Consider the following 24057-nt stretch of genomic DNA (forward strand, 5'->3'; position numbering starts at 1 on the left):
AGCGCAGGCTCAGTAGTTGTGGCGCATGGGCTTAGTTGCTCTGTGGCATGTGGGATCTTCCCGGACCAGGGCTCCAACCCACGTCCCTTGCATTGGCAGGCGGATTTTTAACCACTGCTCCACAGGGAAGCCCCCTGCTTTTGTTTTTAAAGAAAAGATACAACACCCAATACGCTAACAGAAACAATCACTGGCAGATAGGACAAGAACAGGGTGGAAGCAAATGAGAAGAAAGCCAGACTTCTCCAAATATACCTTGTTTTGTAGTTCTGACTCTGGAATCACGTAAATGTTTTCAGTAAGTATAAAATAAAATTAAATCCAGTTGGAAAAAACTCTTAAAAATCAAAAGCAAAAATGAAACAAAGAACCCAACTGTTTATCAAGTAGGTGGCTTAACAGTAAGAATGATTTCTTTCTTTCTTTTTTTAAAATAAACTTATTTATTTATTTACTTTTGTCTGCGTTGGGTTTTCGTTGCTGCTCTCGGGCTTTCTCTACTTGTGGCGAGTGGGGGCTACTCTTCCTTGCAGTGCGCGGGCTTCTCATTGTAGTGGCTTCTCTTGTTGTGGAGCGTGGGCTCTAGGCACGTGGGCTTCAGTAGTTGTGGCTCACGGGCTCTAGAGTGCAGGCTCAGCAGTTGTGGCACACAGGCTCAGTTGCTCCGCGGCATATGGGATCTTCCTGAACCAGGGATAGAACCCGTGTCCCCTTCATTGGCAGGCGGATTCTTAACCACTGTACCACCGGGGAAGTCTCAGGAGAATTATTTCAAGTGAAATGAAACAGTAATTTAATCATACATCCCTTAGTGGTATATAGCTGTAGGCAAAAAGAACTGCAAATCTTTTTTTTTTAAAGATTTTTTTGACGTGGACCATTTTCACAGTCTTTATTACAAAGCCTTTGTTACAATATTGCTTCTGTTATTTATGTTTTGGTTTTTTGGCCGCAAGGCATGTGGGATCTTAGCTCTCTGACCAGGGGTCGAACCTGCACCCCCTGCACTGGAAGGGGGAGTCTTAACCACTGGACCGCCAGGGAAGTCCAAGAACTGCAAATCTTTTTTTTTTTTTTTTTAATATTTATTTATTTATTTGGCTGCTCCTGGTCTTAGTTGCGGCATGCAGGATCTTTAGCTGCGGCATGTAGGACCTAGTTCCCTGATCAGGGATCGAGCCCGGGCCCCCTGCATTGGGAGCACAAAGCCTTAGTCATTGGACCACCAGGGAAGTCCCAAGAACTGCAAATCTTAAACTGTGATCAGCAATCATATTGTTAGTATTGGTATTATTATTTTGAGATTACATGTTATGAAATTACACATATATATTACATATATACACACCTATATTTTATTATACACAGTAGGGTAAGGTAAGTAAGTAGTGTTCATTAATTTAGAAACTGAGATTTTCAATATGTGATAAAAATGATACATGCATAAAAGTAAAGAAGTTAAATAAATGCTGTAACCCTTTACTACACTCAAATGGAAAAGGTCAGCATTAATTAATGATGCATTGTCACCTAAAAAAAAAACCACAACACACTTCCTAGTTTAATCCATTGAAAAGGTCTAAAAACAATGACAAATCCTAGTAACTAATCTGTGTTTTCTAATACCTTTACCCATTAACAAGTAATAAGGCTTTGCGAAGAAATGCCCGATTCTAGCTCTGGAGAAGAAAATGTTCAAGATGAGGTAGAAACAGCTTGCCTGCTTTCTGCTGCAACAAGTACTACTGGGGCCATGTCCAAAGGACAGAGGAGCCAATGTGAAGGTGTTCGCACTGGACAATTTGAACAACAATGAATCTATAACAGACTGAAACATATTACACTTCAAATATATAAAATTCGTATGTTCTTAATGATAGGTAAAAGAAAAGAACCTCAAGTCATTGTGGGAGAATACTAGAAAAGCAACTCAACACTCTGAAAACGGATAAAGGGAAAGAATCAATCATTTATCCTTCCTTCCCTATATAGACTACCCTTCAAGATAAATAGTTTACGGGGAAATTTTCTTCTTTGTAGTAGAATTCTAGCTAATAAATGTAGAAAAATGATAGCATTAGAAAAACTCAAAATTTACCACCCCTACTGAAATAATAGATATAAGTAATGATCAGCAATGGCTACTACATCATTACCTAAAGGCTCAGAGGAATCTTTAAAATGGGAGATAAGCCTGACGATATCTGAAGCCACTGGTTGATCTTAACATCACATATGGAAATACCATCAGATACTCTACGCCTCCCGGTGTGATACAGTAACAAATACACACTCCCAACTATGAAGTACTGTTGCAGGGGGGAAAAAATTCAAACCTGAACCTGATCAAGCCTCTAGACTGCACTGTGCAGTAAGGTGGCCACATAAGGCTCTTCACATTTAAGTTAATTAAAAACTTTTTAAAAGTTAAAATTCAGTTCTTCAGTCACACTAGTCACATTTCAAGTGCTCAATAACCACATGTTGCCACTGGCTGCTGTATTGAATAGCACAGATATGGAACATTTCCATCATCACAGAAAATTCTCTTAGCACTGCCCTAGAGAAAGTTACAAATTCACAGGAAATACAAGGAATAAAAGAACATATTAGGGACTTCCCTGGTGGTGCAGTGGTTAAGAATCTGCCTGCCAATGCAAGGGACATGGGTTCAAGCTCTGGTGTGGGAAGAACCCATATGCCACGGAGCAACCAAGCCCATGCGCCACAACTTCTGAGCCTGTGCTCTAGAGCCCGCGAGCCACAACTACTGAGCCTGTGTGCCTAGAGCCTGTGCTCTGCAACAAGAGAAGCCACTGCAATGAGAAGCCTGCTCGCCACAACTAGAGAAAGCCCATGTGCAGCAACGAAGACCCAATGCAGCCAGAAATAAATTTATAAAATACATCCAAGGGGAGAAGCAAGAAGAACTACAATCCTGCAGCCTGTGGAACAAAAACCACATTCACAGAAAGATAGACAAGATGAAAAGGCAGAGGGCTATGTACCCGATGAAGGAACAAGATAAAACCCCAGAAAAACAACTAAATGAAGTGGAGATAGGCAACCTTCCAGAAAAAAGAATTCAGAATAATGATAGTGAAGATGATCCAGGACCTCGGAAAAAGAATGGAGGCAAAGATCGAGAAGGTGCAAGAAATGTTTAACAAAGACCTAGCAGAATTAAAGAACAAACAAACAGAGATGAACAATACAATAACTGAAATGAAAACTACACCAGAAGGAATCAATAGCAGAATAACTGAGGCAAAAGAAAGGATAACTGACCTGGAAGACAGAATGGTGGAATTCACTGCTGTGGAACAGAATAAAGAATGCAAAGAAATGAAGACGGCCTAAGAGACCTCTGGGACAACATTAAACGCAACAACATTCGCATTATAGGGGTCCCAGAAGGAGAAGAGAGAGAGAAATGACCTGAGAAAATATTTGAAGAGATTATAGTCAAAAACTTCCCTAACATGGGAAAGGAAATAGCCACCCAAGTCCAGGAAGCACAACAAGTCCCATACAGGATAAACCCAAGGAGAAACACGCCGAGACACATAGTAATCAAATTGGCAAAAATTAAAGACAAAGAAAAATTATCGAAAGCAGCAAGGGAAAAATGAAAAATAACATACAAGGGAACTCCCATAAGGTTAACAGCCAATTTCTCAGCAGAAACTCTACAAGCCAGAAGGGAGTGGCATGATATACTTAAAGTGATGAAAGGGAAGAACCTACAACCAAGATTACTCTACCCGGCAAGGATCTCATTCAGATTCGATGGAGAAATCAAAAGCTTTACAGACAAGTGAAAGCTAAGAGAATTCAGCACCACCAAACCAGCTCTACAACAAATGCTAAAGGAACTTCTCTAAGTGGGAAACAAGAGAAGAAAAGGACCTACAAAAACAAACCCAAAACAATTAAGAAAATGGTCACAGGAACATATATATCGATAATTACCTTAAATGTGAATGGATTAAATGCTCCAACCAAAAGACACAGGCTTGCTGAATGGATACAAAAACAAGACCCATATATATGCTGTCTACAAGAGACCCACTTCAGACCTAGGGACACATACAGACTGAAAGTGAGGGGATGGAAAAAGGTATTCCATGCAAATGGAAATCAAAAGAAAGCTGGAGTAGCTATACTCATATCAGATAAAATAGACTTTAAAATAAAGAATGTTACAAGAGACAAGGAAGGACACTACATAATGATCAAGGGATCAATCCAAGAAGAAGATATAACAATTATAAATATATATGCACCCAACATAGAAGCACCTCAATACATAAGGCAACTGCTAACAGCTATAAAAGAGGAAATCAACAGTAACACAATAATAGTGGGGGACTTTAACACCTCACTTACACCAATGGACAGATCATCCAAAGTGAAATAATAAGGAAACAGAAGCATTAAATGACACAATAGACCAGACAGATTTAATTGATATTTATAGGACATTCCATCCAAAAACAGCAGATTACACTTTCTTCTCAAGTGTGCACTGAACATTCTCCAGGATAGATCACATCTTGGGTCACAAATCAAGCCTCAGTAAATTTAAGAAAATTGAAATCACATCAAGCATCTTTTCTGACCACAACGCTATGAGATTAGAAATGAATTACAGGGAAAAAACCGTAAAAAGCACAAACACATGGAGGCTAAACAATACGTTACTAAATAACCAAGAGACCACTGAAAAAATCAAAGAGGAAATCAAAAAATACCTAGAGACAAATGACAATGAAAACATGATGATCCAAAACCTATGGGATGCAGCAAAAGCAGTTATAAGAGGGAAATTTATAGCTATACAAGTCTACCTCAAGAAACAAGAAAAATCTCAAATAAATAATCTAACCTTTCACCTAAAGGAACTAGAGAAAGAAGAACAAACAAAACCCAAAGTTAGCAGAAGGAAAGAAATCATAAAGATCAGAGCAGAAATAAATAAAATAGAAACAAAGAAAACAATAGCAAAGATCAATAAAACTAAAAGCTGGGGCTTCCCTGGTGGCGCAGTGCTTGAGAGTCCGCCTGCCGATGCAGGGGATACAGGTTCGTGCCCCGGTCCGGGAAGATCCCACATGCCGCGGAGTGGCTGGGCCCATAAGCCATGGCCGCTGAGCCTGCACGTCCGGAGCCTGTGCTCCACAACGGGAGAGGCCACAACAGTGAGAGGCCCGCGTACCGCAAAAACCAACAACAACAACAAAAAAAACCTAAAAGCTGGTTCTCAGAAGATAAACAAAATTGATAAACCATTAGCCAGACTCATCAAGAAAAAGAGGGAGAGGACTCAAATCAATAAAATTAGAAATGAAAAAGGAGAAGTTAAAACAGACACCGCAAAAATACAAAGCATCCTAAGAGACTACTACAAGCAACTCTAAGCCAATAAAATGGACAACCTGGAAGAAATGGACAAATTCTTAGAAAGGTATAACCTTCCAAGACCGAACCAGGAAGAAACAGAAAATATGAACAGACCAATCACAAGTAATGAAATTGAAACTGTGATTAAAAATCTTCCAACAAACAAAAGTTCAGGACCAGATGGCTTCACAGATGAATTCTATCAAACATTTAGAGAAGAGCTAACACCCATCCTTCTCAAACTCTTCCAAAAAATTGCAGAGAAAGGAACACTCCCAAACTCATTCTATGAGGCCACCATCACCCTGATACCAAAAACTAGACAAAGATACTACAAAAAAAGAAAATTACAGACCAATATCACTGATGAATATAGATGTGAAAATCCTCAACAAAACACTAGCAAACAGAATCCAACAACACATTAAAAGGATCATACACCATGAACAAGTGGGATTTATCCCAGGGATGCAAGGATTCTTCAATATACGCAAATCAATCAATGTGATACACCATATTAACAAATTGAAGAATACAAACCATATGATCATCTCAATAGATGCAGAAAAAGCTTTTGACAAAATTCAACACCCATTTATGATAAAAACTCTCCAGAAAGTGGGCATAGAGGGGACCTACCTCAACATAATAAAGGCCATAGATGACAAACCCACAGCAAACATCATTCTCAATGGTGAAAAACTGAAAGCATTTCCTCTAAGATCAGGAACAAGACAAGGATGTCCACTCTCACCACTATGATTCAACATAGTTTTGGAAGTCCTAACCACGGCAATCAGAGAAGAAAAAGAAATAAAAGGAATACAAATTGGAAAAGAAGAAGTAAAACTGTCACTGTCTGCAGATGACATGATACTATACATAGAGAATTCTAAAAATGCCACCAGAAAACTACTAGAGCTAATCAGTGAATTTGGTAAAGTTGCAGGATACAAAATTAATGCACAGAAATCTCTTGCATTCCTATACACTAATGATGAAAAATATGAAAGAGAAATTATGGAAACACTCCCATTTACCACTGAAACAAAAAGAATAAAATACCTAGGAATAAGCCTACCTAGGGAGACAAAAGACCTGTATCCAGAAAACTATAAGACGCTGATGAAAGAAATCAAAGATGGTACCAACAGATGGAGGGATATACCATGTTCTTAGATTGGAAGAATTAATATTGTGAAGATGACTATACTACCCAAAGCAATCTACAGATTTAGTGCAATCCTTATCAAATTACCAATGGTATTTTTTACGGAACTAGAACAAATCATCTTAAAATTTGTACAGAGACACAAAAGACCCCAAATAACCAAAGCAGTCTTGAGGGGAAAAAACGGAGCTGGAAGAATCAGACTCCCTGACTTCAGACTATACTACAAAGCTACAGTAATCAAGACAATATGGTACTGGCACAAAAACAGAAACATAGATCAAAGGAACAAGATAGAAAGCCCAGAGATAAACCCACGCACCTATGGCTAACTCATCTATGACAAAGGACGCAAAGATATACAATGGAGAAAAGACAGCCTCTTCAATAAGTGGTGCTGGGAAAACTGGACAGCTACATGTAAAAGAATGAAATTAGAACACTACCTAACACCATACACAAAAAATAAACTCAAAATAGATTCGAGACCTAAATGTAAGACCGGACACTATAAAACTCTTAGAGGAAAACATAGGAAGAACACTCTGACATAAATCACAGCAAGATCTTTTTTGATCCACCTCCTAGAGTAATGGATTACTCCTAGAGTAATGGAAATAAAAAAACAAAAAATGGCACCTAATGAAACTTAAAAGCTTTTGCACAGCAAAGGAAACCATAAACAAGATGAAAAGACAACCCTCAGAATGGGAGAAAATATTTGCAAATGAATCAATGGACAAAGGATTAATCTCTGAAATATATAAACAGCTCATGCAGCTCAATATTAAAGAAACAAACAACCCAATCCAAAAATGGGCAGAAGACCTAAATAGACATTTCTCCAAAGAAGACATACAGATGGCCAAGAACATGAAAAGCTGCTCAACATCACTAATTATTAGAGAAATGCAAATCAAAACTACAATGAGGTATCACCTTACACCGGTTAGAGTGGGCATCGTCAGAAAATCTACAAACAACAGATGCTGGAGAGGGTGTGGAGAAAAGGGAACCTTCTTGCACTGTTGGTGGGCATGTAAATTGATGCAGCCACTATGGAGAACAGTACGGAGGTTCCTTATAAAACTAAAACTAGAATTACCATATGATCCAGCAATCCCACTACTGGGCATATACCCAGAGAAAACCATAATTCAAAAAGCCACATGCACCCCAATGTTCATTGCAGCACTATTTACAATAGCCAGGTCATGGAAGCAACCTAAATGCCCATCGACAGATGAACGGATAAAGATGTGGTACATATATACAATGGAATATTACTCAGCCATATAAAGGAACGAGTCATTTGTTGAGACGTGGATGGATCTAGAGACTGTCATACAGAGTGAAGTAAGTCAGAAAGAGAAAAACAAATATCATATATTAACGCATGTATGTGGAACGCATGTATGTGGAACCATAGAAAAATGGTACAGATGAACCGGTTTGCAAGGCAGAAGTTGAGACACAGATGTAGAGAACAAACATGGACACCAAGGGGGGAAAACCGTGGTGGGGTGGGGATGGTGGTGTGCTGAATTGGACGATTGGGACTGACATGTATACACTGATGTGTATAAAATTGATGACTAATAAGAACCTGCAGTAAAAAAAGAAAAACAACTAATACTAAACTTTCTTTGGGTTATTTGTATGGAAATATGTTAATATAAATGTTTCAGACATTACAAAAAAAAAAAATCCAAGGGTTAGGGTTAGCAATTGCCTTGAAATTTTCCAGAATGTAGGAAATTTTATAGAACAAATGATCCAGATTCTTCAACAATAGCAAGAAAAAAGAGAGAGATAAGGGAGTCTTAAGATTAAAAGACTGAAGTAAGACACAGCAAACCAAAAAGCTGAACTTTGTATGGATGTTAATTTTCCAACCAATTGTAAAAAAAAAAAAATTATTGAGACAGCTGGAGAAATTTGAACACTGGCTAGATATCTGATCATATAAAATGAATTATTAGGTTTTTAGGTATGATATTAGTGTTTTGGTTATGTAATAGAGAGTTATATCTTTTAGAGATACATACTAAATTATTTTCCAGATGAAGTAGTATGTTTGAGATTTACTGTAAAACCATCTGGAGGAAGGGGTGCAGGTGGCAGCATAGATGAAATGAGATTGCCATGTGCAGATTCTTGAGGGAGCTGGGGAATGGGTGCCAAAAGGTACATCATGCTGTTCTCTCCACTTCCGTGTAGGTTTGAAATTTTACAAAAAGAATGGTAAACAAAAGCCAAAAAGAGAATTGAAAGGTAACTATAAACTATAAATTTCTGCCTCAAATATGATAAATGCTTAAGGTTCTTAATATTTAGAACTCACATAAGTTGATTTTTCAAAACACAAACTGGTAGAGATATGAACAAAGGGCAAAGAACATAGAATTTAGGAATTCCCTGGCAGTCCAGTGGTTAGGACACCATGCTTTCACTGCCGAGGGTGTGGATTCCATCCCTGGTCGGGGAATTAAAATAAGATCCTGCAGCGTCGCCAAAAATTTAAAAAAAGGAAAATAAAAGTTAAAGAAAAAAGAAGAACATACAATTCATAGAAGTGTGAACTGGTACAACTTTAAGATGCAAATCAAGAACCTTAAAGTTGGGACTTCCCTGGTGGTTCAGTGGATAAGACTCTGTACTCCCCAATGCAGGGGGCCCAGGTTCAATTCCTGGTAGTGAACTAGATCCCACATGCATGCCACAACTAAGGAGCCAGTGAGCTGCAACTAAGGAGCCCATGTGCTGCAACTAAAGAGCCGGCGGGCCGCAACTAAGACCTGGTGCAACCAAAAAAACAAAGAAACAAAACAAAACCTTCAAGTTCTTTGACCAAGTAATTCCATTTGTAGGAATTTACCTCAAAGAAATAATCAAAAATACAGATAAGACGTACACAAAGTGATATCACTGCAGTGTTACTCACGATAGTGAAAATACAGAAACTTAAATATTCACCAATAGGCATGCTTTTTCAATAAATTTTGGTATGGTTACATGTTGGAAGTATCCGACTTCATCTGTTCATCAAATATTTATTGAATACCTATTATGTGTCAAGGCAATACTTGCAGGTTTTAACACTGCAATGACTACAGTAACTACGTGTTCAAAATACCATATCAAATGATAAAAAGCAATATACATTTCTGTAAGGTTTTAATTTTTATCATAAGCATAGCAGGCGTTCAGTTTATATTAATGAATGAACTAAAGTATTTTGTAGTTGGAAGAAACAAATTTTTTTTTTAACCTAAGAAATTATATCTATATTAGCCCAATTTAGGGTGAGATCACACACACACACACACATACACAGGGAAAAAAGAAATATAAAGCACTAACAGTGGTTATCTCTAGGTAAGAGGATGACAAGCGGTAATAAGAAGGTATTATTTTTAAATCACAAAACAGTTTTGCTTTCAATGTTCTTCATTTCAAAGACAGAGTCTTCCTGAAGTCCCCTCACCTCAGAAGTGGCCCGGATGATCCCCGAGATGAGGCCGCACAGCTGATTGCCTCGGGTCCGGAAGGCAGACAGGTCGACCCTGGGCAGGTCTCTGCGCTGGTCGGCGGCGTCCAGCTGCTGGCTGAGGTGCAGCACCTCCTCCTGCAGCGCGTAGAGGTTCCGCAGGCGGATCTGGCCTTCTTCCTTCCGGAGCCGCTCCCGCTCCACATGCTTCAGGCGCTGCTGCTCTGCCTCCCGCAGCTTCAGGTTGAGAATCTACAGGAAGGGCGGTCAAATTAAGGGCTCCTGGGCCTTCTCTGTCTACATTCTTCCAGTCCTGTGTGGGCTACCTATTTTCACAGAGAGGCCCAGAGTGACAAAAGGACTGCCCCAAGTCAGCCACACAGTGGCATGACAGGGGCCAGGTCCTCTGTGACTGTGCTGGAACCCAACTCCTCGGGCACGTCACCCAGACACTGAACACCCACACGGACTCTCCCAAGCTCTGACCTTCGCCCTGTGATGATGCTCAGCTTTCAGCTTCTCTTGCTGCCCCAGGGCTTCTCTGGAGCTGAATGAAAAATGGAGGGAGGAAGAGTCAGGGATGCTTCCTAAAATTGTTTTACCTCTCCTAAAAGCCTCCTCTCTTTGTGTTGCATTGCTCATCTTTCCAAGGTTGGTCATTTTTCGAGGTTATAAGTTTCTCTGGCTATTTTATTTTGATACTTAAGGACTCAGAAGAAGTTCAACTCCTTCCCTTTGGGTTTTATGTAGGGAAAGAGTTCCGGTGGACCACGCCGACATTCCCGTTGTAATTCAGGGAACTCACCTCTTCTCCATCACTTCCCGTAAGTCCTGGAATTCTTTATGATGCTTCAGTTCCTTCCGCTCATCAAAGCGCTTCAGCTGCTCAGATGCCATCTCAGAGAGGGCCCGCGCCTGCCTCTCCTGCTCCTCCTGCCACTGCCTCAAGCCCTCCTGCAAAGGATCAAAACCAGCTCTCTGCAGCTCCATCACACCCTGCTCATCTACCCCATGGGCTGCCCTCCCATCAGCCCTTAACTCCATCAAAGATACTTCGGGGCATGGAATCATCTGCCTACTTCTTGGAACCTTTGCTTGAGTCACGTCTCCGCTTTGGGTTGATCTTTAAACTCAGCTGTTGTGGAAAGCTTTTCCAATTTGCCCCATATGGTTTATGTCACTCCAGTATAAGCTAAGAATGGACGGGTATTCACCAACGCAGTATCAAATAGCCCTGCACTTTTAAGCTTCCATCCTTAAGCTTACTGTACTCTTTTTCTGTTTTGGCCACACTCTACAGCTTGTGGGATCTTACCTCCCTGACTGGAGATCGAACCTGGGCCCTCGTCCGTGAAAGCATGGAGTCCAGTAACCACTGGACCACCAGGGAATTTCCATCCTGTGTATTCTTATGAGAGCTTCAGGGTAATCTAAAGAAATCCTTATTCTAATTCCATAAACATGCTATGCATACTCCTATCTCACTCCTTCCCTCAAGTTATTATCTCTGCCTAGAGTCTTTTCCTCCACCGTCACTTAGCAAAGTCCCATTCCTTTATAACTAAGGGTACCAGGTATTCCATTTATTATTCACGAGAGTACTCTCATTTGTTTTTTTTTTAAAAATAAATTTATTTATTTATTTATTTTTGGCTGCATTGGGTCTTCATCGCTGCGTGCAGGTTTTCTCTAGTTGCTGCGAGCGGGGGCTACTCTTCGTTGCAGTGTGGGGGCTTCTCATTGCAGTGGCTTCTCTTGTTGAGGGGAGCACGGGCTCTAGGTGCACAGGCTTCAGTAGTTGTGGCACGCAGGCTCTACAGCACAGGCTCAGTAGTTGTGGTGCACGGGCTTGGTTGCTCCACGGCCTGTGGGATCTTCCTGGACCAGGGCTCGAATCCATGTCCCCTGCATTGGCAGGCGGATTCTTAACCACTGTGCTACCAGGGAAGCCCTCTCATTTGGTTTATAAGAGCAATTTGACATTTTAACTATCAAATTTTAAAGTGTATATATCCTTTGACACTCATTCCATTTTAGGACTTTGTCCTGAGGAAATACTTGCATATGTGTGCAAAGATATATGTACAAGGGGACTTCCCACATGCCACGGAACAACTAAGCCCGTGCGCCACAACTACTGAGCTCACGTGCCACAACTACTGAAGCCCCCATGCCTAGAGTACGTGCTCTGCAACAAGAGAAGCCACTGCAATGAAAAGGCCGCGTGCCACAACAAAGACCCAACGCAGCCAAAAATAAATAAAATAAATAAATTTATTTTAAAAAAATAGATATATGTACAAGGATGCTCATTGATAATGAGCATCCTTATTGATAATGGTAGTAAATTTGAAACAATTTAAATTAACAGGGAAATAGTTAAACATATTACAGTAGGTCATACTAGAAAATACTCTGCAGCCTTTAAGGAAGATGACATGCTGTATACACTGGCATGGTGATATGTTAATATATATTGTTAAGATATTAGGCTATTGTTTTTGGTTTTTTTTTTGCGGTACACAGGCCTCTCACTGTTGTGGTTTCTCCCGTTGTGGAGCACAGGCTCCGGACGCGCAGGCTCAGCGGCCATGGCTCACGGGCCCAGCCGCTCTGCGGCATGTGGGATCTTCCTGGACCGGGGCACAAACCTGTGTCCCCTGCATCGGCAGGCGGACTCTCAACCACTGCGCCACCAGGGAAGCCCTAGGCTATTGTATTTTAAAAGTTATTTTAAAACTTCCAGTAGGGCTTCCCTGGTGGCAAAGTGGTTAAGAATCCGCCTGCCAATGAAGGGGACACAGGTTCGAGCCCTGGTCCAGGAAGATACCACATGCCGCGGAGCAACGAAGCCCGTGCGCCACGGCTGCTGCTGCGCTCTAGAGCCCATGAGCCTCAGCTACTGAAACCTGCACATCTAGAGCCCGTACTCTGCAACAAGAGAGGCCACTGCAATAAGAAGCCTGTGCACCGCAGCGAGGAGTGGCCCCCACTCGCTGCAACTAGGGAGGGCCCATGCACAGCAACAAAGACCCAACTCAGCCATAAATAAATAAATAAATAAATTTACAAGAAGAAAAAAAAACTTCCAGTAGAAGGCGGCAAATTGAACACAAATATATATCTCCTCTCCTCTGAGACTGTTTAATTAAAACTTGGGAAGAAAAAAAAAGACTCAACAACAGAGAGCATATGAGGAAGATTATCAGCAAGGAAAACCTTTCTACTCGCATCTGGAGGACAGAAAGTCCATGCAGAAGTGATGATTGAAAGAAGAGAGCTGAGAAAACTCAAGAAGAAACTGTCTTTCTCTCTCTCACTATCTCCATTGCTACCCGCTCCCCTCCAGTCTAAGCAACTGTCATCCTTTTTTATCCAGTGTCAAAGTGAATGCTTCAATGACTGTTGCTGTCTCTCACGCAGATTATAATAGTCTTCTAACTATATTTTAGAACCTTGGTTCTATGTTTCTCCCTCCAGCATACAAACTCTATGAGGACATGGATTGCGTCTACTTTGTTCACTGTTTTTTTTTTTTTTCTTTTGGCTGTGCCACGCAGCTTATGGGATCTTAGTTCTCCAACCAGGGACTGAACCCAGGCCATCAGCATTGAAAGCATGGAGTCCTAACCACTGGACCGCCAGGGAATTCCCTGTTCACTATTTTATCTAGGCCTAGAACAAAAGTGCTCAATAAGTATTTGGTGATTCCATGAATAAATGAATGAGGGTAGATGCTAGAAGACTTTAAATTTATAAACTCATGTACTCTTTAAAAAGTTTTACAGGGACTTCCCTGGTGGCACAGTGGTTAAGAATCTGCCTGCCAATGCTGGAGACACGGGTTCAAGCCCTGGCCCAGGAAGATTCCCACATGCTGTGGAGCAACTAAGCCCCTGCGCCACAACTACTGAGCCTGTGCTCTAGAGCCCGCGAGCCACAACTACTGAAGCCCACGTGCCTAGAGCCCGTGCTCCACAACAAGAGAAGCCACCGCCATAAGAAGCCTGCGCACCACAACAAAGAGTAGCCCGCACTCACCGCAACTAGAAAAAGCCTGCGTGCAGCAACAAAGACCCAACACAGCCAAAAATAAATAAATAAAAATTTGAAAAAGAAAAAGTTTTACAAAACATGCATTGTTTTTCTAATAAAAAGAATAAAGTCAAATAAACCAATTAAAATAGTGCTTTTCTTTTTTCAAGAGGCTGTTAAGGTCAATCTTCTCAGTATAACCTTATCTGACAACAAAGATCATCTTCAAATTTTGGAGAAGTAAATGGAAGCCAGGAAAGCCCAGGTAATTTTCCCAAAGTCACACGTAAAATAGAAGAGGTAGGATTTGAAACCAGATTTGACTTTAGAGAGCTTACTCTTGACTGCTATGTTATGCTATCTCCCCAGCTGAATCAGAGCTACTAGTAGGTGGGGCACGATGATTATTAGTACATGGTGGACATTCATAATCCCTGAGGAACTGCATTTAAACGTGGCTCCCTAGGGTCACGCCTGTCTTACTTCAAGGGTTACTCACTGCTCCTTTCATTCTGTGCAGCAGCTCATACATTCGGATGCAGCCTTCCACTTTGATCCCCTGGGAGGACTGAAGTACCATAGGTTCTGTATGCTGGGACTCGTATTTGTCCTATACAGACAGAAGATGGAAAAATTAAGCTTTTAAGACGGTAAAGTTGGTGTTATTCAATCTGAACAAAAATCACATCCTTACTTATGAACAACCAGTAACAAAACAATATATGTTAGAACCAGTGTGCTTTTCATGATATTGACCTTATTCTAGTTGGTTTCCTTAATAAAGTGGATGTTTTTGCTTTGTACAGTTTTTTGTGTTTTTTTTTTTTTTTTTGCTTGCTCGTTTGTTTTGATTTGTCCAGCACATTTTCCCCATTTCTTCTAATAAGTGTCCGTTTTTGCTGGGTTGGTTTGGATGGAGAAACCCCAGCCCACATCCCCGATTCTTCCACGCCCCCTAGTGTCAGGGGTCACTAAGCATGTGACCAGCCTGGCAATCAAAGTATTCTATTCCCTTGTACCCAGTATCTACTTCAGGAATGAGGCTTATGACCTAAGCTAAGCCAGAGTCCATCTCTGAATTTTCCTGATGGAGCTATTTGGGATGGCTTTCTCTTATTCTGGGGATGCTAAGCTAAGAAGATATGTGTCTAGGGCTACCAAGAGACATCCTGCCAGACAGTCTATCTGAAAGATGAAACCAAGATGAGTTAGACAGAACTGAGAAATGGAGAAGCAAAGCCCTGGGTCTGAGTCACTGAATCAAGTGAGAAATAGTATCAAGGACAGACAAGCAGAAAATAGATCCTCTAGATCTAATTGATTCGAAATGCTCTCCTAGATTTCCTGGTTATATGAGCTAATTAATTTCTCCCCTGACTCCCTTGTTTTGCTTAAGCTAGTTTAAACTGGGTTTCTGTTACTTAAACACCAAAAATTTATAAATGATACAATTCATTATATAAAGCCATCCAAAACTTTACTTAAACCTTAAGAATTACGGAATTTTATACCTGGAGAGGACCTTGGCAATGTAGTCCAGGACCAGATTTACAGATGAAGAAACTGAGGCCTAAGGAGGGAAAGATGCCTGCCTGAGGGCATGCCACACTATTAGCAGGATCAGAACTAGAAACTGCTGCCTCTGAGAAGCTGCTCATAGAAACTTAAATTTTTTTTTAAATTTTGAAATAATTATAATTTACAGGAAGTTGGAAACGGTAAATTGATGGTACGAGCCACAGAACTTATTCAGATTTCGCCAGGTTTTACAGGAATTCATTTGGGTACGTGTACAGTTTTATGCAATTTTATCACATGTGTAGCCACCACCACAAAGTACAGAAGTGTTCCATCACCATGAAGCTTCCTCGTGCCACACCTCTATATTGCTAATCTGTTCTGCATCTCTATAATGATAGCATTTCAAGAACATTAAACAAATGGAACCATACAGCACAGAATCTTTTGAGATTGGCTTTTTTCACTTCGTATAATGCCTCTGAGATCCTAAGTTGTTGCACATTATCAAGGACTTGTTCCTTTTTATTGCCAGTCGTATTCCATGATAGAGATGTACCAGTTTGTTTAACCATTCATCTGTTGAAAGACATTTCACTGTTTCCAGCTTGGGGATATAATAAATAAAGCTCCTATGATCACTGGTGTACAGATTTTTATGTAAATATAAGTTTTGATTTTTCTGGGAAAAATGCCCAAGAATGCAACTGCTAGGTCATATAGTTAAGCACCTATTTAGTTTTATAAGAAACTGCCAAACTGTTCTCTAGAGCGCCTGTACCGTTCCACATTTCCACCCAAAATACACGAGTGATCCAGATTCTCCACATCATTGTCAGCATTTGGTGGTGTCACTATTTTTTATTTTAACCATTCTGATAGGTGTGTAGTGCTACTTCGTCCTGGTTTTAATTTGCATTTCTTTAATGGCTAATGATTGTGAACATATTTTCATGTACTTATATTGTCTATATATTGTCTTAGGTGAAATGTCTGTTCATATCTTTTGCTCATTTTCTAATTGAAGATTAGAAAGTTTTTGTTTAACCTCTGAGTTTTAAAAATATATTCTAAATATATATTCTCGATATATATTTTAAATATATTCTAGATACATAAACCTTTGTCAGATAGGTCGTTTGCAACTACTTTCTCCCAGTCAGTAGCTTGTCTGATCATCCTCTTCACAAGGTCATTCACTGAGCCACGCTTTTCATTTGATGAGGTCCAATTTATTAATTTTTCCTTCTATGGATTAAGTTGTTTTTTTTTTTTTGCGGTACGCAGGCCCCTCACTGTTGTGGCCTCTCCCGCCACGGAGCACAGGCTCCGGACGCGCAGACTCAGCGGCCATGGCTCACAAGCCCATCCGCTCCGCGGCACGTGGGATCCTCCCAGACCGGTGCACAAACCCGCATCCCCTGCATCGGCAGGCGGGCTCTCAACCACTGCGCCACCAGGGAAGCCCGATTAAGTTTTTAGTGCCAAATCTAAAAACTCTTCACCTAGTCCTAGGTTCTGATTATGTTTTTTTTTTCCCTAAAAGTCTTATAGTTTTACATTTAAGTTCATGATCATTTTGAGTTAATTTTTATGTAAGTTGTAAAGTTTAGGCTAAAGTTCATTTTTGTGTCTATGATGCTCAATTGCTAGAAATATTTTTTAAAGACTAATATTTTAAAAGATGAAGTGTGAAATATAAACTAAAAAGTAAACTTTTTATGTATGTAATCATGCAGTCTTTCATAATATGAATAATCATCTCTGTCCTGTATTATTTTTTAGGATTATTATTTACTGTACAATAAATTCTTTCTTATTGTGAACAACTCTTGCAAAGACATTTCTCCAAAGAAGATATACAAATGGCTAATAAGCACATGAAAATATGCTCAACATCACTAATCATTTAGGGAAATGCAAATCAAAACCACAATGATACACTTCATGCCCACTAGGATGGCTTTTGTAAAACAAAACAAAATAAAAACAAACAAACAGACAAAAACAACCCAGCAAATAACAAACGTTAGCAAAGGTGTGGAGAAACTGAAACCCTTGTGCATTGCTAGTAGGAAAGTAAAATGATACAGCTGCTGTGGAAAACAGTATGATGGTTCCTCAAAAATTTAAACATAGAATTACCATATGATTCCTCAATTCTACTTCTGGGTACATACCCCAAAGAATTGAAAACAGGTACTCAAACTAATACATGTACATGCGTATTCAGAGCAGCACTAGTCACCAACAGCCAAAAGGTGGAAGCAAGCTAAACGTCCAGTGACAGATGAATGAATAAACAAAACATGGTACACACAGTGGAGTATTATTCAGCCTTAAAAGGAAGGAAATTCTGACACATGCGACAACATGGATGAACCTTGAAGACATTATGCTAAGTGAAATAAACCAGTCACAAAATGACAAATATTACATGATCCCACTTATACGAAGTACCTAAAATGGTCAAATTCATAGAGACGGAAAGTAGAATGATGGTTGCTAGGGACTGGGGGTAGGGGGAAATAAGGAGTTATTTATTTATTTATTTATTTATGGCTGCGTTGGGTCTTCATTGCTGCGCGCGGCCTTTCTCTAGTTGTGGTGAGCGGGGGCTACTCTTCGTTGTGGCACACGGGCTTCTCATTGCGGTGGCTTCTCTTGTTGTGGAGCATGGCACGCGGGCTTCAGTAGCTGTGGCATGCAGGCTCAGCAGTTGTGGCTCGCGGTCTCAGTAGTTGTGGCTCGCAGGCTCTAGAGAGCAGGCTCAGTAGTTGTGGCACACAGGCTTAGCTGCTCCATGGCATGTAGGATCTTCCCACACCAGGGATCGAACCCGTGTCCCCTGCCTTGGCAGGTGGATTCTTAACCACTGCACCACCAGGAAAGTCCTGGAGTTATTGATTAATGAATGTAGTGTTTTTAGTTTTGGGTGATGAAAAAGTTCTGGAGATGGATAGTGGTGACGATTACACAACACTATGAATGTACTTAATGCCACTGAATTGTACTCTAAAAAATGGTTAAATGGTAAATTTTATGTCATGAATATTTTACAATTTAAAAAAAGGTTTAAAATTTACAAACAAATGTTCATACCCTTTTATCTTTGACGCCAGTCAAATCATTTGGGCATTTATTTTAAGATATTAGCCAGAAGACATATTTTAAGATTAAAAACGGAAAGATCTCTCTGCAGAAAGTTTCTCAGTGTAATATCTTTAAAAGCAATGAAATGGAAAAATATAAATGCCTAATAATAAAGGAGCAGTTTAATAAATTACAGGATATTACATATCCTCTAAGTAGACATTTACAAAGGTGGAAATAACGTGAACAAATAATTCAAATAGTTCATGAACAAAATAAAGTTAGGAAGGAAAATCAGAACATGAAAGTGCACATACAATTTAATTATGCCAAGGTACAAGGATGCAGGCATATGAAAGTGGAAAGAAGTAACTGATGACTGAAATGATGAAACCATAGGGAGATTTAACTTCTTCCTTTTGTTGAATTGATAATATATATTCAGTAAACAAAAGTCTGCAGTGAGTATGAACAAAAAGAACAAAGAACTTTGTCTTTTGGAAGCTAAACGTGAAAAATGTAATCTCTGCCTTTCTAAAGAGTTGCCTAGTCTTATTTTGCTGGCACAAAAATCTAAAACTTGAAAAAGCACAATAGTGCTTAGGAGTTTTGGGCTTCCCTGGTGGCACAGTGATTGAGCATCTGCCTGCTAATTCAGGGGACACGGGTTCGAGCCCTGGTCTGGGAAGATCCCACATGCTGCGGAGCAACTAAGCCCGTGAGCCACAACTACTGAGCCTGTGCGTCTGGAGCCTGTGCTCCGCAACAAGAGAGGCTGCGATAGCGAGAGGCCCGCGCACCGCGATGGAGAGTGGCCCCCGCTCGCCGCAACTAGAGAAGGCCCTCGCACAGAAACAAAGACTCAACACAGACAAAAATAAATAAATAAATAAATAATTTAAAAAAAAAAAAGAAAGAAAAAGCACAATAGTGCTTAGAAGTTTAGAAGACTTTTTTTCTATTAACTCTTGTTATACTAGTTGTTATATCTTACTTTGATCCAGAAAGGATTTAATGCAGCTTATAAGGGAACATAAAGCATAACAACAGGACTTCCCTGGTGGTGCAGTGGTTAAGAATCCACCTGCTGGTGCAGGGGATATGGGTTTGAGCCCTGGTCCAGAAGATCCCACATGCCGCGGAGCAACTAAGCCTGTGCACCACAACTACTGAGCCTGCGCTCTAGAGCCTGCAAGCCACAACTACTGAAGCCCGCATGCCTAGAGCCTATGCTCCGCAACAAGAGAAGCCACTGCAATGAGAAGCCTGCACACCGCAACGAAGAGTAGTCCCCGCTCGTTGCAACTAGAGAAAACCCGTGTGCAGCAACTAAGACCCAATGCAGCCATAAATAAATAAATAAATAAATACGTCTAGAGATACAAAGAAAGAGAAGAGAAGAGAAAAGAGAAGAGCAGAGCCCCAGCAACAATTTAACTGTTTTAAGTGGGAGAAACAAAGGCAGAAACAAAATAGAGCCAGAAAGAAGGTAAAAACTCATACAGAAGCAACAATAAGGTATGTAAATCTAAGAGCAAGTATAAAATTTACTCTAAGCTTTCCAGCAGCCAACAACAAAAAGGGAGACCTTGTTGAGTTAAACAGATGCAACGCTCATGAGAAAAAAATCCACTTGCTCATGAAATTAATTACTATTCTTGGTACTAAGAATAGAGAGGAATTTCTCTCTCTGGGTCTTCATAAAGAGAACGCTGGGTGATGTGGAAAACACTGTCGCTACAAACAGCTACAAGAATTCGAAGAAGCAACCATTATTTTCTCCAGAGTAAGGTCACTGTAGTATGACAATGTTAAACACTTCAACTTTGCAGCCACCATTGTCTTTTGTCTTACACTGATCAAAAGCCTTACCTTGGTTCCATCTGGTGTTGCTGAGGAGACTGGTGAGAAGGCAGGGTCTCTGACAGGAGATTTGGGAACAAATGAAGGTTGGCCGAGGGCTGAAGTAGATCTAGGGGATGTTGAAGTCTCAGAGGGAGGTGGGTTCTCTTGCATATTGGGTAGGACATGATCTACTACCCATCCAGAGTAAGAAGACAGCTTGGGAAGAGACATACATTCTTCTAAAACATCCTAGAGGGAAGAAGAAGGTTAAGCTCAACTTGAATGTCAACTGATCTAAGCAATCAAAAATAATTTTGTCCTTATAATCCACTACATGCTTTACTGAAAATCTAAGAAGGCCTAAATAAATATATACATACATACATACCAAAGACCCAAAGTAACTGTATTAACAATCAGAGATGAAGAGAAAGTACAGTAGCTTCTTGATAATGACTTTGACTATTATCCTTTTAGAGTATCAGACTAAATAACCCTAACTACAGAAAAAGGAACAATGCACAAAGATGGTCATTAAAGCAGATTTGAGGGCTTCCCTGGTGGCGCAGTGGTTGAGAGTCCGCCTGCCGATGCAGGGGACACGGGTTTGTGCCCCGGTCCGGGAAGATCCCACATGCCGCGGAGCGGCTGGGCCCGTGAGCCATGGCCACTGAGCCTGTGCATCCGGAGCCTGTGCTCCGCAACGGGAGAGGCCACAGCAGTGAGAGGCCTGCGTACCGCAAAAAAAAAAAGCAGATTTGAAAGCAATCTAAAACGTTGTAACAGAAAAGAACATGAAAGGAATTTTGAAGTAAACTATGGTATACACACTCAGTGAATATTAGTCATTTAAAAATGCCAATTGTGAATCCTATGTAAGGTTCAAATTTTTCCAGTTTTATTGAAAAATAATTGACAAACACCACTGTAAAATTTTAAGGCCTAAACACGATGTTTTGATTTATATATATTGTAAAATGATTAAATAGGTTCAGCTAACAACATGCATCTTCTCATATAGATATAATCAAAAGAAAGAAAAAAGGAAAAAAAATTTCTTCTTGTGATGAGACTCTCAGCAGGTACTCTCTTAACTTTCCTATATATTGTATAGCTGTGTTAGCTAACAGTTGTCAAGTTGTATATTACATCCCTAGTACTTATCTATCTTATAACTGGAAGTTTCTATTATTTGACGACCGTACTCCATTTCCTCCTCCCCCAAGATTCAATTTTAAGTGAAAAAACAAGAGTATAAATAACTATGTCTACAATGATATAAAATAAATACAAATAAATACCCTAACAAATTTGAAAGAAATATACCAGAAGTTAAGCTTGGGTGATCAGTGACATATTTCTACTTGTTCTAATTTTCTGTATTTAATTTCTAAATGAACATGTTATACCTTTTAAAATGAAAATAAGCAAATAAAAAATAGGCATAGAAAAGTGCTTACTAGGGACTTCCCTTGTGGTGCAGTGGTTAAGAAACCCCCTGCCAACGCAGGGCACATGGGTTTGACCCCTGGTCCAGAAGATCCCACATGCTGCGGAGCAACTAAGCCCGCGCACCACAACTACTGAGTCTGCACTCTAGAGCCTGTGAGCCACAACTACTGAAGCCCACGTGCCTAGAGCCACAACTACTGAGTTTGAGCTCTAGAGCCCCCAAGCCACAACTACTGAGCCTGTGTGCCACAACTACTGAAGCCCGTGCGCCTAGAGCCCGTGCTCCGTAACAAGAGGAGCCACCGCAATGAGAAGCCCGCACACCACAATGAAGAGTAGCCCCCACTTGCCGCTACTAGAGAAAGCCCACGCGCAGCAATGAAGACCCAATGCAGCCAAAAAAAAAAAGTTCATTTGGATCATATTTTAGATTCCACTTGTGATATCATATGGTATCTGTCTTTCTCTTTCTGGCTTACTTCACTTAGTCTGATAATGTCTAGGTCCATCCATGTTGCTGCAAATGGCATTATTTCATTCTTTTTATGGCTGAGTAGTAGTCCATTGTATACATATACCACATCTTCTTTATCTCTTCATCTGTCAATGGATATTTAAGTTGATTCCATGTCTTGGCTATTGTAAATAGTGCTACTAACAACATTGGGGTGCATATATCTTTTCAAAAGGGAAGCCTCATACACTGGGGTGCAGTGTATGAGGCTTCCCTTTTCTCCACATCCTCTGCAGCATTTATTATTTGTAGACTTTTTAATGATGGCCATTCTGACCAGCATGAGGTGGTACCTCAGTGTAGTTCTGATTTGCATTTCTCTGATAATTAGCGATGTTGAGCATCTTTTCATGTGCCTATTGGTCATCTGTATGTCTTCTTTCGAGAAATGTCTTCTGCTCATTTTTGGAATGGGTTGTTTGTTTTTGTTATTGAGTTGTACGAGCTGCTTGTATATTTTGGAAATTAAGCCTTTGTCGGTTTCATCGTTTACAAATATTTTCTCCCAGTCTGTAGGTTGTCTTTATTTTGTTTATGGTTTCCTTTGCTGTGCAAAAGTTTGTAAGTTTGATTAGGTCCCATTTGTTTATTTTTGCTTTATTTCTATTGCCTTGGAAGACTAAGAAAACACTGCTATGATTTATGTCAGAGAATGTTCTGCTTATGTTTTCCTCTAGGAGTTTTATGGTGTCATGTCTTATATTTAAGTCTTTAAGCCATTTTGAGTTTATTTTTGTGTATGCTGTGAGGAAATGTTCTAACTTCATTGATTCATGTGCAGTTGTCCAACTTTCCCAACACCCTTCTGAAGAGACTGTCCTTTCTCCATTGTATATTCTTGCCTGCTTTGTTGAAGATTAATTGACTGTAGGTGTGTGGGTTTATTTATGGTCCCTCTATTCTGTTTCATTGATCCATATGTCTGTTTTTGTCCCAATACCATGCTGTTTTAATTACTGTAGCTTTGTTGTATTGTCTAAAGTCTGGGAGGGTTATCCCTTCAGTTTTGTTCTTTTTCCTTAGGATTACTTTGGCAATTCTGGGTCTTTTGTGCTTGTATATAAATTTTAGGATTACTTGTTCTAGTTCTGTGAAAAATGTCATGGGTAATTTGATAGGGATTGCAATAAACCTGTAGATTGCTTTGGGTAGTATGGCTATTTTAATAATATTAATTTTTCCAATCCAAGAGCATGGGATATCTTTCCATTTCTTTGAATCATCTTCAATTTCCTTTCCTTTATCAGTGTTTTACAGTTCTCAGAATATAAGTCTTTTACCTCCTTGGTCAGGTTTATTTCTAAGGTTTCTTTTTTTTGGGGGGGGATGTGACTTTAAAAGGGTTTTTTTTTTAAACTTTCCCTTTCTGATATTTCATTGTTAGTGTAAAGAAATGCAACAGATTTCTGTATGTTAATCTCATATCCTGCTACCTTGCTAAATTTATTTATCAGTTCTAGTAGTTTTTCTGTGGAGTCTTTAGGGTTTTCTATAGATAGTACCATGTAATCTGCATATAATAACAATTTTACCCCT

The 24057-nt window shown here is 40.0% G+C and overlaps 1 protein-coding gene across 2 annotated transcripts in view; it reads right to left on the minus strand.

Moving 5' to 3' along the window:
• GLE1 (GLE1 RNA export mediator) overlaps positions 1-24057 on the minus strand; it is a 43834-nt gene that overhangs the window by 17949 nt on the left and 1828 nt on the right. For both annotated transcript variants that reach the window (XM_060014046.1, XM_060014045.1), the window contains exons 2-6: positions 20583-20804; positions 14599-14709; positions 10870-11018; positions 10551-10611; positions 10062-10316 (exon numbers count right to left, since the gene is read on the minus strand). In XM_060014046.1, the coding sequence (XP_059870029.1) occupies positions 10062-10316; positions 10551-10611; positions 10870-11018; positions 14599-14709; positions 20583-20804 (798 nt within the window). The remainder of the gene's footprint in view (positions 1-10061; positions 10317-10550; positions 10612-10869; positions 11019-14598; positions 14710-20582; positions 20805-24057) is intronic.

The sequence above is a fragment of the Delphinus delphis genome, chromosome 6 (genome assembly GCF_949987515.2).
Source record: "Delphinus delphis chromosome 6, mDelDel1.2, whole genome shotgun sequence".
Lineage (NCBI taxonomy): Eukaryota > Metazoa > Chordata > Mammalia > Artiodactyla > Delphinidae > Delphinus > Delphinus delphis.